General features: G+C 37.8%; 1 protein-coding gene across 1 annotated transcript; it reads left to right on the top strand.

The window, feature by feature from the left end:
- The first annotated feature begins 6,294 nt into the window (after positions 1-6,294).
- Positions 6,295-20,339, top strand: LOC127878063 (uncharacterized). The gene is made up of 6 exons (XM_052424505.1): positions 6,295-6,459; positions 13,142-13,268; positions 14,399-14,647; positions 14,938-15,088; positions 15,778-18,543; positions 18,738-20,339. Exons 1-6 carry the CDS (start codon positions 6,295-6,297, stop codon positions 20,023-20,025), a joined length of 4,746 nt encoding a protein of 1,581 aa, XP_052280465.1. The 3' UTR covers positions 20,026-20,339.

Genomic DNA, 20,339 nt, shown 5'->3' with positions numbered 1-20,339 from the left:
ACAGAGCATCGTTTGCAAATCAGTATGTGCTTAGAAGCCTTAAGTACGGTAAGAACCACAACTCACTCTGCAAGGGACGATTATTGCTGCCTGTCTGCAGCAGACGATAAATGATTCTGCTCTAGCAGTGAGTGTATATACCCTCTAGCAGTGAGTTTATATAACCAGCTTGTAAGTCGACATTGGCCAGTCTAGAGTTTATCATTGAAATCTGTACATGCTCTCATTGAAAACGGGGCTTAATGCACGTCAAATAAGATAAGCCTGTGCAATGCGCACAAGTTAATCAAGGACGACAACAGCGAACAACTGCAGTGCCTTCAGAGCTTTGATTATTTAAGGGTGTGGTATTCCTTATAATAATTAATAATTCCACTTGGTATTGGTATACCTCTTGGTTATTTATACATCATATTAAAGTTTAGATATGCCCTGGGCAAATTTAATTATGAACATTCACAATGCAATAACTGTGAAAACAATGAAGGCAGCTGTAACCGTTCTTATGCGCTGAATTTGTCCTAATTGAGATCTTTATATAAACAACGTTCAGAGTAGACACACGCATATAATTTTCAAGTTATGCTTCGTTCAACAATTAAGTATAAACGTATATAAAGGGAAATTACTCTTAACCCATTTATGCCTAGCGTCCAGAAAAAAGGCCTTTGTAAACAGCGTAGATCCAGATTAGACGCCGCATGATGCGGTGTCTCATCTGGGTCTGCGCTGTTTGCTTAAAGGAATTTCTGTAAAGGAATTTCTGTCTAAATATAGAAATAAATATAATAGACAACCCTAATTTTGAAAATAAATAGATCCAATTTAGAAGGATGGGAAAGTCCACTATGCATAAATGGGTTAAAATGCGGAAGCAAGAGCTATGCGCGTAATGAACTGAACATTAATGAGATCTACGTAACTAATACGTTTAACGGTTCCTGTGCACTGTACCTCCTGCCCTTAAGATTTATCTACCTATTAAGTTTCCAGTTGAGATCTCTTCAGTATCCGAGGTATACCCCATACAGAAACATAATGTTTGCTGCATTTTTGCGGCAAACTTTTTTGTTTGCGGGAAGGTTTGCTAGAACTTTGCAGGACTTTGCGGCTAACCGCAAAGTTACTGCAAAGTTTGCAAGAAGTTAGCAAAAAACTTTTTCAAAATATTGGTGTTGCAGGAACTTTGCAAGGAACTTTTATGAAAAATATTGACATTGCAGGAACTTTGCAAGAAACTTTGATATAATATTGATGTTCGAGGACCTTTGCCAGAAACAGGATTTTATGACAAAATGTTAATGCCCTACATGTCAATATTAAAATATGAACTGAGTTTGATCCTATCAATATTACTGTTGTAAAAGCTCTTAACATTGGCTTACTTTAGTAATAGTAGTTTTCTTAGTAAAAAATGTGCATACTTTCAACAAAATGCATCAGAGAGTTGCCTACTCTTGCCTGATTTAAATGTGAGGTCATGATTATAAACGACTGCGCAACATTACAAACAATAAAATATGTCAATGGACTAAATAATATTTCAAAGTAGCATTAACACAAGAATGCAGAAGCTCTGGTGATTAGTATGATAGCTCTCCTCATTCTTTGAATAGTACGTAAAGTTAAATAGGGAAATAATATAAAAACATTAATTGTATGGTCAAGTATGTTTATTTAAAAGTGCAATCATTTTAATTTCCATTGGTATGAAAATGTATTTACAAAAATTAATTCAGTAGAATGTCTTCCTTATTTTGGAGTTATTCTTCAGACGACAAAAGCGCTGACAAAGGATGCTGGACGTTAGACTTCAGGTGCTTGACGAATACTATTTTTTAAGTAAAAAACGGGAATAACTCTTACACATTCTTGACAGAGTTGTCGCCTCAAGTCAATAGAAGTACATAGGTTATCGAATTATAATGTGCATAAAGTTTCTAGTTGAAAGATTTGATAGTTTTTGAGAATCCATCTACGTTGAAAATGGCCATTATAGTTATGTACTAAGTCAAAACAAGGGTAGATAACTTTATGAATACAGGTCACAGGGTTACCAGCATTGCCACTATGGAGTGGACAGATATCCTGGGTCCACGTTTGAAGTGGATATCTAGAATAGTTTTTAATACAAAATTGACTTAAAGAAAAACTAAATTTATCTACATTTTGACCTCACACGTGCCACTGTATTTGTCAACTTGCAACAGTAAATAATATACTGGTATATAATACTACAATATTGTCTATCGTTATCCCAGATTAACATGTTTCCTCTTTAGCCAAGAATCTTAACAATTCACACTGACTCAGATGGTTGACATGATGACAAGAGCTGCACTTGTTTTTCTTGCAAACCTTCCCGTAAACAAAAAAAGTTTGCCGCAATGTTGCAGCAAAGTTGCCGCAAAGTTGCAGCAAACATTCTGTTTTTGTAAGGGATCTCTTCTGATTGGTTCATTGCAGATTGTGAGCCAAATTTGAATTTGTAAACATGCATAGATCCACGCAGGACCTGTTACCGGTTGAAATGTAGTTTAAAAGCAATGTTTGGACTTTTTAAAGTTAAAGTTTTAACAATATCCTGAAATACTGACTTTGGTGAACATTTTTAAACAATTAAGTATAATGTGGAAATCGACATGTGTGTCAACAAGTCTAAAGGAGGAATTCAGTGAGTTATGAAGTGGCCCTTTTGGAAATGCTTTGAACTATTAAACAGGTTTGTATTGTTTTTCTCATAATGTTGAGTTTAATTTAATGGTATTCTTTAACATTTTAAAATACATGTTTTGGTGGGCGATTTACATCTAAAATAAATGATGAAACAAATTATCTTTGCAATAGGTCAATTAAAGACATATTAAGTCAGTCAAAGGTATCTCTATCTTACAAAACCAACATAGTTGTAACAATCGATTGCTTAATCAGTGACCAAATGAAATGGCAATGTAACCAATACTTAGATTTATTTATGAATAACTACTCTGCCACGAAATGTTAAGCCTTTTTTCACTTACATTTATAAGAAAGCTATTGCTATCGCTTAAAAGGTTTAAAGCAAAAACTTAATATAATGTAGTTTGTTACTTAATCAAAATATACAATAGTCAATCAAGCATAAAACTTTTCTGTTGTAGTTTTATGTTTGGTGAAGCATTCATATGACATTTCTGACATTTACAAAAGAAAGCTATATATTTGTATGCTTCCAATTACATTTACAGAACATTCACCATGTGACAACTTTGCAAGAACTTTGCGTTAACTTTGCGGCAAAGTTACCGCAAAGTCCCGTATGCAAATGAAGTTTGCGATAACTTTGCAAGAACTTTGCAGCAACTCTGCAGCAACTCTGCAGCAACTTTGCAAGAACTTTGCAGCAAAGTTACCGCAAACTCCCATATGCAAATGAAGTTTGCAGGAACATGGCAAGAACTTTGCGGCAAATTTGCAGCAAACTTTTACCGTGTAAATTAAGTTTGCGGAAAAGTTGCTGCAAACCCATATGCAAATGAAGTTTGCAGCTAAGATGCCGCAAAGCTCATTTGCATTGTTAAAGTTTGCAAGAAAGCATGGTTGCGGCAGCTTTGCTGCAAATTAGTAAGAACAGTTTGTAGGAGGCCTGTTTTTTTCGGTAAGGGACTCCATAAAAAATAATAAATCAATTGTGTGGTGGAATACAATGTCTGATTTGCCAATAAAGGCGTAAATGTTCAAACTGCATACACGTTTTACGGAGTAGGAAAACATCTATGGACATGTTATTGTATAAGGCAAGACAGACGGAGAGTGATATATGCATACATACAGACGGACGGATGCCCATTTCGATTCCACTTCTTACAGGGAGATATAAAACAAACGTTTGCATGGTAAATACAAGTGTCTAATTTTCATAAGAATTATGTATTGAAATAGGTCGACGTGGTTACTAGTATTATTCCTTACTATAATAAGAGTAGCGCGTTATCCTGGTGAGATCATGTAGTGTCTACAGCTTTTGGACAGGTTTAGGAGTATCGAAGTTAACGTCCCAGTTAGTAGGGTCAAATCATTTATCACTAGCCTGTAGATCCTGATTATTCTTCTATGTTCAAGTCTGATGTATTATCTAGCTAGACATTTAGTACTTTCCTTCAACAAAAGTCTGTCCATTTCAGTACGCGCTATGCGCATGTATACTCAACAACGTTTTAAGATCGATTTTTCCGTCAAGAAATGAGTGTTAACATGGCAGACTTGAAGATGAATCATTTTTAGCAACAATGATGCTTCAAATGTATGATAATACTTCGGGACAGTGGAGCTCGATTGGCCATTGTCGGCTCGGTTACTACTTAAATGTAGCCCAGGTGCTCTTCAGTATACTTAAATGTACCCCGGGTACGGAAAATATACTAGCACATAACCCGACTAATTAAGACTGTACCCGAGTTTTATTCCAGCCCATAAACCGATGTCGTAAACGCGCTACGGAATACGAAACACAATTCTCTTTGACGAAAACCTGCCTGAACACGCTTTTTAGTAGGAGTTTCGATAATATACAAGCCATTTCACAGAATATTGACATAAATACGAACATAATTAATTTGATATAAAAAATAGCCGACAACGACTAATTTAGCGCTATAATTGCCTGGTACATTTAAGTTTATTTTCCGTACCCGGTGTACATTAAAGTATACATAGGAGTACCCGGAGTATATTTAAGTAGTTCACAAGCCGACAATGATCAATTGGGCGACAATGGAGTATGTCACATGCACCTTTGAAATTTGAAACGCCCCATCTCGATACATATGAAGTAATGATACACTGTATGCTTCTATGTAAAGACTAATATTACGTGCATAACCATTTACTGAATATAAGGCGAACCATATTAATCCAAGTATCTGCAGTGTACAATCGTTTGATATACCTTTTTCGATATGTCTATCTGTATATTTGCCTATCCCTTGTTTATTTACCGATGATTATTGAATGATAATTCGAACTTTACGCATACGGACGGGCACGACAAAGCAAATCATAATGAAATCACTTTGTCGACATCTCAACCGAGTAAATCCTATTAGCAGGCTCAACACAGACGCTAATTACGTTATAATCATCTAGCGTCGATAACGTTAACGTAACGTAGACAACGCTTATGAAGATTGATATGTGTCTTATAGCCGATCAAGCGTTCATTAACAGATGAAGTCATATACAAATACGCCTTTGTAATGTAATTGTGTTCAAATAAGATCGAATTGACTTTTAAGGTGTCACCCGTGGAATTTAGTGAACATTCTATACCGCTTGATATGTATGAACTCTCAATTGTTTATTTTGGAATAAGAATTAGAATAATTTCAAAAGAAGTTTTCGTAATCATGATGATGTTTATAAAGTTAATCATAATAATAATGATGATAATAATAAAACTAATAATACAAATACTACTAAAACAACAACAACAACTACTACTACTATTACTACTACTACTAGTAGTAGTAGTAGTAGTAGTAGTAGTAGTAGTAGTAGTAGTAGTAGTAGTAGTAGTAGTAGCAGCAGCAGTAGTAGCAGTAGTAGTAGTAGTAGTAGTAGTAGTAGTAGTAGTAGTAGTTGAAGCAGTAGTAGTAGCAGTAGTAGTAGGAGTAGTAGTAGGAGTAGTAGTAGTAGTAGTAGTAGTAGTAGTAGTAGTAGTAGTAGTAGTAGTAGTAGTACTAGTAGTAGTAGTAGTAGTAGTAGTAGTAGTAGTAGTAGTAGTAGTAGTAGTAGTAGTAGTAGTAGTAGTAGTAGTAGAAGTAGTAGTAATAGTTGTTGTAATAGTAGTAGTATCAATATAATTTTTATTATTATTAATTCTATTTTTAATATTAGTATTATATAAATTTTTTGTAATGGAATAACAATTATTATTATTATTATTATTATTATTATTATTATTATTATTATTATTATAATAATTATTATTATAACTACTACTACTATAATAATTATTATTATTATCATTTAAAATGTAATATTATTAATTCAACTAATTATTATTTTGATAATAGCTCATGAACACATGACGGTAAATACATTTTTAAAACAAAGCTTTATATACAATGTATCTCAATTTTTTTAATTATATTATTGGCATGCATGATTTGAATTATAAAATAACCATATGTAAAAAAAACTACTCCGTTATGTTAGTTATTTGAAATTGAAAAAGTTTGCGTTTTTTGCAGATTTAACAACGATAACACCACAACCCAATATGAATAGGATTTAAGTGAGATCACGCTGAAAAACATGGATTTAATGCGGAGCCTATTGATGCTATGCACGTGCTGTATCGGTCACGTGTTAAGCTCGGGATCATTGTATGATCCGCCAAACCGCGCCGTCATGTGGAAGTACGGATTCCCGACGAGTAAGAATTACAACTACATGCAACTGAATTGTGGTGGCGAAAAGGTAGATATGCTTTCTTTTATGATAGCTGGATTCTCGAGTATTATTGTCCCATTGATTGTAAAATGATGATACATTTTGGCCTTGCGCTGTGAAAGAGGGGTTTAATTCATGTGCGTAAAGTGTGGTCCAAAATAAGAATGTGCAGTCCGCACATGCTAACCAGAGACGACTCTTTTCGCTTTTATGGTATTTTTTGTTTAAAGATAATCTCTTCTTATCAAGTTTATGCGAAAAATGTCGTCCCTGATTAGCTTGTGCGGACTCCACAGGCCTATCTGGGACGACACTTTACGCACATGCATTAACCCCCCCCCCCCCCCCCCCTTCATAGAGCGCGGCTCATATATATAAACGATGACACAAACACAACTATGCTGATTAAGATGGTTTTAATAATGATCATTGTATTGGCGATGATGCTGTTTGTTGATAATGTTTTCGTTATTAATGATCATGAGAAAACTTAACAATTACCTCTTCCAGTATTGTTACATGCTAACAATATACATGTTACGTGACAAAAATCGACAAGCGAAAAGTCGTCAAAATGCGGTTAATGAAATGGTAACTTACAGATCCGTCATTGTTATTGTTATACGCCTAGCCCATGTGACTTCAAATAAACCAAATAGTTGACAATGATAATGACAGGCGGTGATTAGGTTGATCACAAATGTCAAGTGTATATGCATACCAACTTGTGGTCACTGCACGGTTAACTGGCTAAAATGCGTCATAATATATTGATTAGTTATTAAGGTAATCACCGTTTAACGTTGTGCATATAATAAACAACGGAGCTTACAGAAGTCAAACTGTCGAGCATTTATTATTTACATTTTTCTTCTTTCCCATAAACTGCATGATTGTCTTGCTATCTGACTGTTCTTCTGCTTAAAAAAAAACACATGAACCAAGCAATGAGGTCAGTTTACTTTCTTGCAGATTCACTGGTCCTTTAAACAGAGCATAACAAATTATTGTAATGTGTCAGGCACGGCTTAGAATTAAATAACGGCGTGGCTTGCATTTTTACATTTGAAATGTAAATAATGGCGCAATGAGCACATGCGCTTTATATTTGTAAAAAAATATTTGTTTCCTCTTTTTGTTGCTTTTTGCGTCGAAAATATATTACATCTTGGTATCAAATTCGTTGTCTTCTTGAATCTGATTTTATTTTATTTAAATTGCTGAGTTTATTCCGTGTAATATAATCTACCTCCAAACATGCAATGATATAAACGCTTCCTGTTTAACCGACACAAAAAATATATCACACAACGTTATATCAACAGATACATGTATCAATACAGCGGTAGGATACTTCCCTGATATCACCAAAATCATGCAAATAGCGAAATGGCATTGACTCACTCTATTTGTTAATTCCGCTTATAGTGTTTTTCACGAAGTTTACTACAAATGTATATATGTAAAGAGTCACCGTAGTCCCTATGACATGTTTGGAGCCAGTTAAGGGGTATTGCTGCAGTTTTGCTGATTTTTTCCATGTAATAGATTTTGTCCAAAATTTATATTTAAGATATATGTACTAATACTATATGAGAAATGAAATAAAAACATAGGGTCACCGACTCACCGGCCTTGTTTTGATTTTATTCCCCATTATATAACATGTACTTTTTCAATAAAACTGAAAAATCTTTAAATGCGTAAAAATAATTAATAACCTATAAAATTGGCAACATGTAGATATTATATAAGCTAAGATAAATCATAAGTAAACCGCACACTACCAAAAAAATGGAGTACACAAGTTAAATTTTAAGAAATTTATTTCTTATAATTTTTATGTCACCCAAAAAAACGTCATTTTTGACGATGCTGGAACAGCATCGTCTAAGGTTTGATAACCAGTAAAAAAAATTCACAATGGCGACCTATGTAAAAGACCGAGCCAGTCCGATTGAGATAACTCGATTTTTCAGTTACTTCCCTTGGCATTCGCCACTGCGTAGGAGATTGCTCGTTGATTTTCATTGATAACATTCTCCTAGCAGAGTTGTTGTTCGTGTTGATAAAGGTAAATATTAATAGAACAGCATATCCTGGGGAAACAGATTCAATAAGTGTATCAGAACGTTAATTTTAAATTAGTAATTTTACACCCATTTTATTTGTATGGACCAATGAAACAACTATATATTTTCTCTATTTTGTTTGATATTTGTTCTCGATTTAGTAAATAAATTGCGAATAAAAACATGTAAAATTAACTTTTTACGTGATCACAAAACTAAAGAATACGAACAATTTCGAACCTGCAAATGGTAAACGCTGCACTGCTATGATATATATAGATAAAATAACATCTCATTTAGAAATTGTCCGTTCCGCTAGCGCAGTGGTAAGGAAGTTCGCTTTATCACCTTTACGACACCGGTTCGATTCCCGCTCCCGGCGCAATGTTATATTTTGTCTGTTTTGTGGTCACCATTCCGGACAGGTGTTTTTTCCGGATAGTCTCATCCCCCCGCAGCATTTGACCATATAAAAAATTAAAAAGTATTTCAGTACAAAACAAATAGCTGGAAAATGCAGCTATCATTCAAAATTCGTCCCAACTGTCGTCAATCTAATCTTATTAGGTAGGAGTGCTGGACACACTCCGGGTCCCAACATAATGCAGCCCCAGCGCGGAGGTAACTCATTACCTTGGAAAAACACAAATACACACACTGGGTGCAGCCTAGGCGCGTATAGACTCAAACAAGGCAACAAACTCAAGTGCGGGCACAATCATTTAAAATTTACATATTGAATACGATATTCTAACAAAATTACACAACCACCTTAGTGTACATACCATGTTTGATATTTCGTTCGATTGTTAGATTTCAGCATATACATGTATAAGGTCATTTCGCTATTAGTTAACTTATCCATATGTTCGTGGGCGAACTCGGATAGTCCAGTGCTCATACGATTGAGCTCACAGTGGTCCGGCTATTTGCTCATACCTACTTTCGAGAATCATCATGAAGGTATTGCCATACTTAATGAACAAGAACGTGACCCGCCTCCCAGTTTCGCTCAATGGGTCAAGTTACCCACGGGTACTACTTCCTCGTACCCCTAAACTTTTTTTCGTACCAAAAATGTTTCGTACGCAATTTTTTTTCGTACCAAATTTTTTTTCGTACCCCAAATTTTCGTACCCAAATTTTTTATCGTACCCAAATGTTCGTATCAACATACACAATTGTGGTGATATAGATAAACTTAAATTGATGTTTTATATCCATCCTCTTCAAAAGCATCGTCACACCAGTACTGCCAGTACTTTGATTTTACTATTGTAACCACATAAATGGATTTTTTTCTGTCTAATAAAATTCTGCGAAACTGCTCAAGTATGTTCAGCTACGTATTGTCATCATAAAAAAAAACAAAAAAAAAGGGGTCACCGCACTTTTAACCGATATTTTTTTGTTTTACCTATCCCTACCGTCAACGTCAAATTTCATAAATACAACAATTAGGCAAAACCCAAGTAAACATATATTGTTAGAAATATGCATAAACATTAGAAATTGTTTACGATCTTAACTGGGATCAAAACAGCTAACCAAAAGACATTCATAAAAGTCAATATTAAATCACAAACATTATACCAAACAGTATCAAACTCGACCTTAATCATTAAAAACTTACATGTACCGATACTTGTTCACAGATTTCGGCATGTTTTGAAGTTTGTGATTAAATGCTTTCAATTGATAAATGTAAACAACAGGACTAAAGAGCTCCAGTATAACACATGAATGGAATTAAAGAAAGTAAAAAAAAAGTAATAAAAAAAGTTGACCCCGCCTGGGATCGAAAAACTGACCATTATATTATGTACCAAATCGGTCATTTCTGATGATTTTTATAACAAAAATATTGAGTTGTGATAATAGAATCATCGGTGTTGCTATAAATATATCATCGGATAAATAACCTGCCACAACACCCCTTAACTCTATTATAATATCTACAGTGGACAAAAAGTATAGAGGGTCATTATTCGGCTAAAAATCGTCAAATTCTAAGCAAGAATTACACAGTAGTTGAAAAGCAATGGTAAACACTACGTTTCGGGAGTATATACAAAATGTATATTCTGTAGTGGAAAAACAGGAAACAACAAAAAAAATGACAAAAATCGACGCTTATCTTTCATCTTATCTGTATGATCATCTACGCATTAAAGTCATTCAACAGTGACAGATTTAGATCTACCCAGTACTAAAATGGAAGTTGAAAACACAGGCGTCGGGACGGACGTATTTTCGGGAGTATGGAGTGATAGACGAATCGACAAGTGCTAAATGTCTCCCGGTCTGTGGGGCGTTAACGATAGTTTGTATAAAGGCATCAATGCCCCGTCCATAAATAATGATGACCCGAACGTTGAGTTTAAGAACATTTTAATTATAGTGAATGTATCAACCGATCAGTCATTTAAATATCACATAGTATTGCTCATGCGGCATGCTTACAGATATAATTAATATCACACTGGAATCACAAATTATGGGGAAAACCCTGTAAATGTAAATCTTAGTTTGTTTCAGGCCTGATTCTTTCAGGACACCACATTTTTTCAGCTTGAATTTTGCGAACTCATCATTTAATGTTTTCGACTGCAATCATTGCAAATAAAAAGTTGTAAACGCTCTGTCATGCGTATGTTTACACTTTTCATTTTTATTTTAACGTAATGTAAAAACTCAAGTACTTCAAAAAACAATAAAAGGTTTATAACAGCTTCAAACTGTAAAGTAATAAAATATTTCGATAATTGATTTTACTTGTTTTTTGTTTCTGTTTCTAGATCAGTAGAAAATGTTTCGATTTTAAATCTATTTAGTATGCATTCTTAGTTAAAATCTATTTAGATCTATTACGAAAATTTACACGTCCATTTGTCAACCTGTGAACAGGTATCTTTAACAACAGTTTTAAGCAATATACATCAATAATGTGCGTCACGTAGAATAGCACCTTTTTATAACACATTTTTATAGCGCCCTTTTCATACCGTATGTGCGTTCAAAGGCGCTTTACATTTTTCTTTGCGATGAAAGAAAACTGTCATGAACAAAATAAAAAAATGTTACGACCAGATAAACGAAAGAAAGATTACAAACACAATATTTACATTCATTACATACAATAAAATGACCACGAGAAAACGGTTAACATGGTTGTAAATACAGTAGGACTTAAACATTGTAAAAGCTAGTGGATATAATTCAACAGTGCATATATAATTCGTTAATTGATTTAAAAGAAATAATTATGTTTTGCTGAGTGTTGATTGTAGCTGCTGTTATATTTACTTCTTCTGCGTCAATAAACAGTAAATGCATCGGTTTAATTGAAAATAAAACCACAAGGTTGGCGGATTTAAATCAAATATTCAGACCGAAATGCAAGTTCATCATGTTGAATACGAATCCTAGAGGCGTGTTTGAACAATTCATCAAATCAATGTATCACTCTTGGTTGTGTGTTAAATATATTACAAAACGAGACTTCTTTGATAGGCAATTTATATTTGAAGCATTCCATTGAACGCTTGAAAGGTATTCATTACAATGCAGTAAATTTCACTTATATGTTCGTTGCCCCGGATTTTTCTTAACGTAAATGTTGGATTAGATAAACGATGTTGACCCTTAAGTTAGCCATACGAAATTAATATGACATGCTTCTTTAACCACTGACCAGCTATGTTTTGGGTGTAAATTAAGTTGCCATGCTCAACAGAAGGTCAGTGAAGACCAAACATTGGCTACGATAAGAACTATTTAGCGTGCAATGCCCATGTCATCACATCTTTAAAACAGCAGATAGTTCATTCACACTTGACATTAAAGCCAGCATTTTCAAAATTAAAACAAACACATAAAAAATGTCTTCTGTATGCACCGTGACCGGCGGAGCGTACTAGCACCACCACTTTCGTAAATTAAACATTACCACATCAAATATCGTCACCAACACCACCCACAACAAGCATTCACTGTCGGCTGTAGAAGCAGCTGTATCTACAGCACACACACCACCAACGGGGACTGCCATCCGTCATGCGATCATAAAGTTGACTCGTATTGCTCCCTTACCACAACCAAACAATACCGTCACCATCTACTTAAACAAAAGCTATCTCTCCTTCTATTTTGCAACCCGAAGGCCGACTCTCGCACACCTCATTTGAAAAGATAAGGGGACCACTACAGATCTCCACAAATACTTTCATAAACACAAACAACACCAATACAACGCACCACTACACATTATTCTACCACACTCCGATTGGTCCAGGTAAGCCCAGAACGGACCCTTTTATTTTATCGCTCCCTCCCTAACCATCATCATTAACAACATCATCATCACCACCACCAAAACTACCTACTAATACTACATAGCTCCATCTCCCGGGTAAGTCCCTGTTAAGGTTTACTATAGCGCTCTGTCCACAACGAACACCACTAACACCTCCAACACTACGTGCTACAACTAAATTACATCTCCCACTCCCATGCCAGCAATCAGACGTCACCCCCTCCCCTCGGGTTATGTTAACCATAGAGCTATTTCCACAACTAACCCCACCACGACCCACACTATATACTACAACTAATGCCAGCTCCCTCTCGAATTTCAGCAACCCCTGGACGGACCACCGGTGTGCGGCGTGTGCGGGGACCCTTACAACGCCCCTAAGGAGCACGAGAAAGGCGGTCAGTACGGCACAGGCATGATCGGCAGATACTATCCTGCGGGGATTAAAGGTAATGATACATGTTTAATATAATAACATCAGTATGTCTCTGACAAAAACAAACACAGACAAACATAAGCGTAATTAGTCGTCTCAAATTAGCCTATGCAGTTCGAACAGGAAATTACATGTGCAACTTTCCGTTTTTATGGATGTTTCTTGTAAAGGAAGTCACTTTTGAACGACGGTCTATGCGAACATCCCGCCGGACTGCGTTCTAGGCGAACATCCGCCGGACATCAAACGCTAGTCTGAGACGACACTTTGAGCACATGCGTTCAGTCTGAGACGACACTTTGAGCACAACGTTCAGTCTGCGACGACACTGTGAGCACAACGTTCAGTCTGCGACGACACTGTGAGAACATGCGTTCAGTCTGAGACGACCTTTTGAGCACACGCGTTCAGTCTGAGACGACACATTGAGCACATGCGTTCAGTCTGAGACGACACTTTGAACACATGCGTTCAGTCTGAGACGACACTTTGAACACATGCGTTCAGTCTGAGACGACACTTTGAACACATGCGTTCAGTCTGAGACGACACTTTGAACACATGCGTTCAGTCTGAGACGACCTTTTGAGCACACGCGTTCAGTCTGAGACGACACATTGAGCACATGCGTTCAGTCTGAGACGACACTATGAACACATGCGTTCAGTCTGAGACGACACTTTGAACACATGCGTTCAGTCTGAGACGACACTTTGAACACATGCGTTCAGTCTGAGACGACACTTTGAACACATGCGTTCAGTCTGAGACGACACTTTAATCACATGCGTTCAGTCTGAGACGACACTTTGAGCACAAACGTTATTCCAGAGCGCGGAGTGTATGTTTTTCATGAACTTTGTTTGGATTATATTAAAAATGATTGACCCTATGTTTCTATACATGTAGATTGTTGCTATAGATATATCAGAAATGCATATTTGAATTCTTTGTTTGGATGCAATTAAAACATGTCGCTGATATTCAAAGATTGACTTATGCAAACACAAACCGTATTATATGTTATGTAATCAACAGCAAAATCGAACATCTATTTTAAACAAATAAATCTTTTTCTGACAGTCTCACAAATGACTTTGATATGACGATTTAACTACGTGTTACTGTTGAATCTATTTTTAGAAATCAATGTTAAGGTAGAGCTTCTAGCCTTCGAAAAGGGCTTTTTTGAATTCCGGTTATGTCCGGTAAACAACGGAACCTTGACGCAGCAGTGCCTCGACGAGCATCTGCTTCCCATCAAGGAGGGCTACATGGCGGGAACGCCCATGAGGTTCTATCCGGACGCTGCAGGCGACTTCCGGTTGACCGTGGCGGTACCACCAGACATGACGTGCGACTTATGTGTGATCCAGTGGCGTTACCGCACAGGTATGGTCGCTTACGATAAATAGCAACTATTTAGGAGCTGGCTACAAAACAACGAACATTCATACGCACATTGTTCATCGTATCCATAATATTCGACCGTAATGCTAGAAGTCAAACTACAATACTCCAAGTGGTAACAATGAAACAAAGAATATGTGAAGCTAATTGACCAAACGATTGCATTAAATACAATCATACAAGTTAAAAATAGGACCGCCGATTTAGTTATTCGTCAAAAGCTGAACTCGTTCGGCGATTAATTAAATATATCGCGTCTACACAAATTGCAGCCAACAGCTGGGGCGAGGACCCTGAAAGCAAAAAGGAAGGTCTCGGGTTCGGTCCCCAGGAAGAGTTTTACAACTGTGCTGACATCCGAATAGGCGGCGAGATCCCTTCTAGTGTTCGGGCCAATCCCTTCTTTTCACCACAGGACGTCAGGTAGAATCGCATTTTATTATTTTACATACAGTGTCTTAATCTTTTGCACACAACGTATTTATTTTCACGTTGCCGATTGTTAAGACTGTGGTGAATATGATAACAACGATTATGTTGATGAAACAATTAATATTATTGTGGTCCTGTTAATGATGGCGGTAATGATTTTGATGATGATTGATGATGATGATACTGATGTTGGTACTGATAATACTAATAATACTGCTGCTGATGAAAATAATTATGATGATGATTGAATTGTTGGTGTTGTTGCTGTTTTTGTTGTTGCTGTTGTTGTTGTTGATGATGGTGATGATGATGATGATGATGATGGTGTTGGTGGTGGTGGTGGTGATGATGATGATGATGATGATGATGATGATTATGATGATGATGATGATGATGATGATGATGATGATGATGATGATGATGATGATGATGATGATGATGATGATGATGATGATGATGGTGATGATGATGGCCACGACGACAACGGTGATGATGATGATAAGGAGGAGGAGGATTCTGATGATTATAATGTTGAGGATACTAATGAGGATACTGATGATGATGATGAAAGAAGGAGGCAATTTATTTACAAAAGTAATATAAACATTAATTTAAACCGTTTACAATATTTGTTATGTATATAAATCGATCTATAATTGTCATTATGGTGACCTTTTTAGCATCGTCAAGGACGTGCAAGACGCAGTGGCCAACACGGTGGCGGTAGGTCCGCAGACGGTGGATCATCTGAGGCCAGGTGCGCGCGCCGTTTTGTTCGACGCATCCACTTACACAAACACAAGCGTAAGACAAGACGCAGATGCCAATATGCTCGTCTCTTCTTGGAGTGTAAACTCTGATTCATCAAGTGGCACAGGCGGAACTGGTCTTGTCGTTGGCTCCTCAACCGGTGCAGATACTACTATTTTGAATACCATGGATCAATTAGGAGGAAACTCCCATGCGAAAGTAGACACAAAAATGCAGCAACCAACAATCGGCATGGTTTTGACACAGACACAATCTGCCGGTAGTCAACTGAGTGGCCAGACAAGTAAAGTTGGAACTGAAGATGTCCTGTTGAAAGTATCACAGCAAGTGAGTGATACAGGTTCTCAAAAAACGATAACTGACCTAATTGGTGGTACCCAGACCGGTTCCGTGGTAGACCTCTCAATCGGAACTGTCGGTACTACTGTGGGAGATTTAAAACGCACAAGTTTGATAATAGACAGAGCAAATGTTCAAACACCGACAGTTGGACTCGTCGTAGGCACCAGTGGTCCAAAACGAGTTGGAATGGTGTTTGATAAAACAAGTCAAACACAGATATCGGGTGTTGCAATTAGTTCTGGAACACAAGAAGGTACATCACCAATAAGTGAATCAAACATAAAGCATAATGTTGGGGAGAAAACGGTTAGCATGGTCGTTAATACAGTTGGACTAAATGTTCCAAACGGCAATGCAGTTATAAGCAGTATGCAAAAACAAGGTGACGGTAAAACTGTCGGACTTGTTGTCAATTCTGGTGCGAAAAGAGTTGGATTGATAGTGGATGGTAACAAGAAAGAAAGCACAGTTAGCCCAGCCGGTGGCGTGATGATCGATATGGGAAGTTCACGGACTATTGATGTAGTACACAGTGGATCATCATCTGGTCGTGATGGTGGTAAGAGAGTCGGGTTTGCAGCTGGTTCTGGATTCATTCAGGACACACCTTTTAGTAAAACTACAGATATCAATGACGTTAAATCGAATATTTTTAAAACTGGGATTAATACTGACATTAATACGCGCTTTTCTGCAATGTCTGGTATTGGCCAAACAGGAACTGGCATTGTCATAACAACACAAAAAGACGCTGTTGTCGACGCGTCCAGCGGAACAATTATGAAGCAGGAAAATAAAATGCTCAAAGATGCAAGTCCGGAAAAGAAAACCATCAAAATAGGTATTATAAATGGTGAAAAAGCGCTAGAATTAAGAGAAAAGACCCCAGAAATTAGTGCTGCCGAAATAAGTGCTATGGTAGCTGCTAGAATTGCTGAAAACCTATCAAAAACACCAAATGTAGACTTAAGCAGAGAAAAGACAATAACAGAAACTGCCGCTGATGATATGAATCCAAAAGAAATTAGTAAAACTACTGTAAGGAATTCCGATGCAAAACATAAACAAGTATTAGAAGAGAAAACCCTTCTCACTGACAAATCAAAGACTAGAGATATTTCTGTCAAAACTTCCGTGAAAGAGGCCCCTAGTACCATACGTACTGATCAAAGTAACACAGAATTTAAAATTGTTGAAACGACTGCTGTTAATAACGGACAAGCACAAAAAGTATATTTATTGGAGAAACCTAAACCAAAGGAGACGATTATAACATCAGAAATTGTAATACAAGACACGAAAGCTGAGGATACCATAAAGGAACACACACAACAAGCTGTTGAGGCAACTATAAACATCAACGGGACTCAAGAAGTCAATGATAAAATAATAGCAAATACAGGAGAGGTTATATCAGTGGAAGGTATTGGCAAAAGTCATCAAGATGTTGCAACAGTGAATGATGGTACGGATTCCAAAGTAATCGGTTCTTCTTCAGGGTCAGTTATAAGGGAATCTGGAACAACACAACGTGAATTGAATGCTAACATTGGATTTATCAAGACACCGGGTATTACTGATAACAACTTGGTCGAGGTCCATTCTAGTGAAAACGTGGATAAAGCAAGCCACATTAAACAAATAGTGAATGATAAATTGGTCAAACCAGATATTGCAGCAGAAAATGTTGCATACGTCGTAAAAGCAGATCAAACTGTTGGTTTTTCAATTTCTGGTAAAAGTGTTATCAGTGACACAGACATTAAAACAACAACTGGCACTAAACCTATTTCACTTACTTTTCCAGCAGCAGCAGCAACGGCGGCAACAGATTCTTTAGCAAGGTCAGATTCGGTAGTGTATGAACCCGATACATCTAGAGCAACGGCAGGGGCACATACCCTAGCAGGATCTACTGTGGACTTTTCTACCGAAGCTAGGCCACGTTTAACGATTGAACGGGAATCACTAGGATCATCGGGCGTTAATGGGAACGTCCCATCATCAAATGGCCCATCGACAGCGTTTACACTTGATCTCCGCAATATACCTGAGCGGCGGGTTGAAGGTTCTAGACGACTTTTCAATCAAGTGATTGCAACCAACGCCGACTCACAACCGAGAACACGCACTGACTCAAGACAGGTAGACCAAGGTGTTGTGAATATCGAGCAACAATTAAACACTTTCGATATTGGTAGAGTACCAAATGGGCACACCGTCGAGGCTGGCGTACAAATGACAGCTGAAGGTACCATGACAACCGGATTCGGGCCTCGAATAGAAGTCGCAAGAACTCGAGGAAGAAGGTTGCCAGATGATTCGTTCACTGTGTACGTATTATTATATTAATTTATTAATGATACGTGTACATATTAATAAATTTATTTTTAATTAATACAAGTAAAAAATATACTAACCTATAGCAAATATACATTAGAACGACTGAACAAGCTTGCTCTTATTCAGATATGTTAGTCATCATTAATGTACAAACACTGCTTTCAACTGGAAATTATTTTTTTAGGGCAGGACCTGGAGGTGACTTGCCCTTGCCTGAAGGACTTATTCCCGGTGATCAATATAGAATAGTAACAGATCCAAGAACTGGTCGCCAAGAACGGATTCCAATCAGAAGCGATGTTGGGATTCGGCTGCGGGAAGCGGGATCCGAGCGCATGTTTGGAACAGGCAGCGATGCTTTTGTTGATTTCGGAGTTCGAGATGGTGGCCGTGTGGCAACAACTGGTTTCCAGCGCATTGGGGAGGCAGGAGTGGGCACAACTGGTTTTAGACGTAGCGGAGATTCGGGAGTGGACACGTCTAGTTTCAGGCGAAGCGGAGAGTCAGGAGTGGATACATCTGGTTTAAGGCGAAGCGGAGATTCGAGAGTTGACACGTCTGGTTTCAGTCGTAGCGGAGATTCGGGAGTGGAAACAGCTAGTTTCAGGCGTAGTGGGGAGTCTGGAGTTGACACATCTGGTTTAAGGCGTAGCGGAGATTCAGAAGTGGACACATCTGGGTTTAGGCGCATCGGAGATTCGGGAGTGGACAGAGCTGGTTTCAGAAGTAGTGGGGAGTCAGGAGTGGACACAACTATTTTTAGGCGTAGCGGAGATTCTGGAGTGGACACAGCTGGTTTCAGGCGTAGCGGGGAGTCAGGAGTTGACACATCTAGTTTTAGGCGCAATCAAGAATCGGGAGGCGACACAACTAGTTTTAGGCGTATTGACGTTGCTGGAAGGGATACGGGACAAACAAGAACGGAATCAGTTAGAGGCGGCACGATGGACGCAAGGTCAATAGACGGCGGTGCCAGAAATAGTGTTGGCAGTGGCGGAGCATCAATTGCAGGAAGTGGAAGCAGAGAGAGCGTTTCGTCTAGCTTTATTCGAACAACACATGGAGGAGACGCGAGTACATCCGGTGGTGGATCCGGTGGTGGTCGATTCGACGTCACGCGGGATATTCGAATGAGTAGCGACGGTTCATTCAGTGGCGACACCAGACGAAGTGAAAGAGGTAGAGGCGAGTTCGATTCCCGACCGGGAGCACTTCCTGGAACGCCACTATTCGGCGGAGGCGGTTTTGTACGAGGGCCGTCAGAGGGATTCATGCCAATGCCCCCTAGTATGATGCCTCCTTTTGGAATGCCGGGAGTGTCTCCGGGAATGCCCCCAATGGGTTTACATCCTTCAATGGGACCTGGGATGCCACCTATGGGTGGGCCTGTACCGTTCGGTGGCCCGATAGGCATGCCGCCGTCAATGTTTGGAGGCGGACCAGGAGGAATGGGCTTCCCTTTTAGACGATAACTTTTAAGTAAACAGAAAGCATTAATTCATGGAGCTGTTTAAAAAAATATATTGTGTTGGCATTTAACATATTTGAATAATTGGATGCATGTGTAGCGGTCTTGTATTCATATATTAGTAATAGACACTTATACGTCGTATGTTTTAATGTTCGTCGATCAGTTTTGAAGTATTTGTTGATTGGGTGACTTTTCTGTATACTGTAAAACGTTTAACCAGGTATTTTACTAAAATAATAGATGCTGCGCTTGTAAGTCTGTATGTGAAACATAAGTGACGTGTTTTTTGATTATATAAAGTATACATACATATTA

This window comes from Dreissena polymorpha, chromosome 1, assembly GCF_020536995.1.
Source record: "Dreissena polymorpha isolate Duluth1 chromosome 1, UMN_Dpol_1.0, whole genome shotgun sequence".
In the NCBI taxonomy this organism is placed as follows: domain Eukaryota; kingdom Metazoa; phylum Mollusca; class Bivalvia; order Myida; family Dreissenidae; genus Dreissena; species Dreissena polymorpha.
This window is presented reverse-complemented; position numbering and strand designations above follow the sequence as displayed.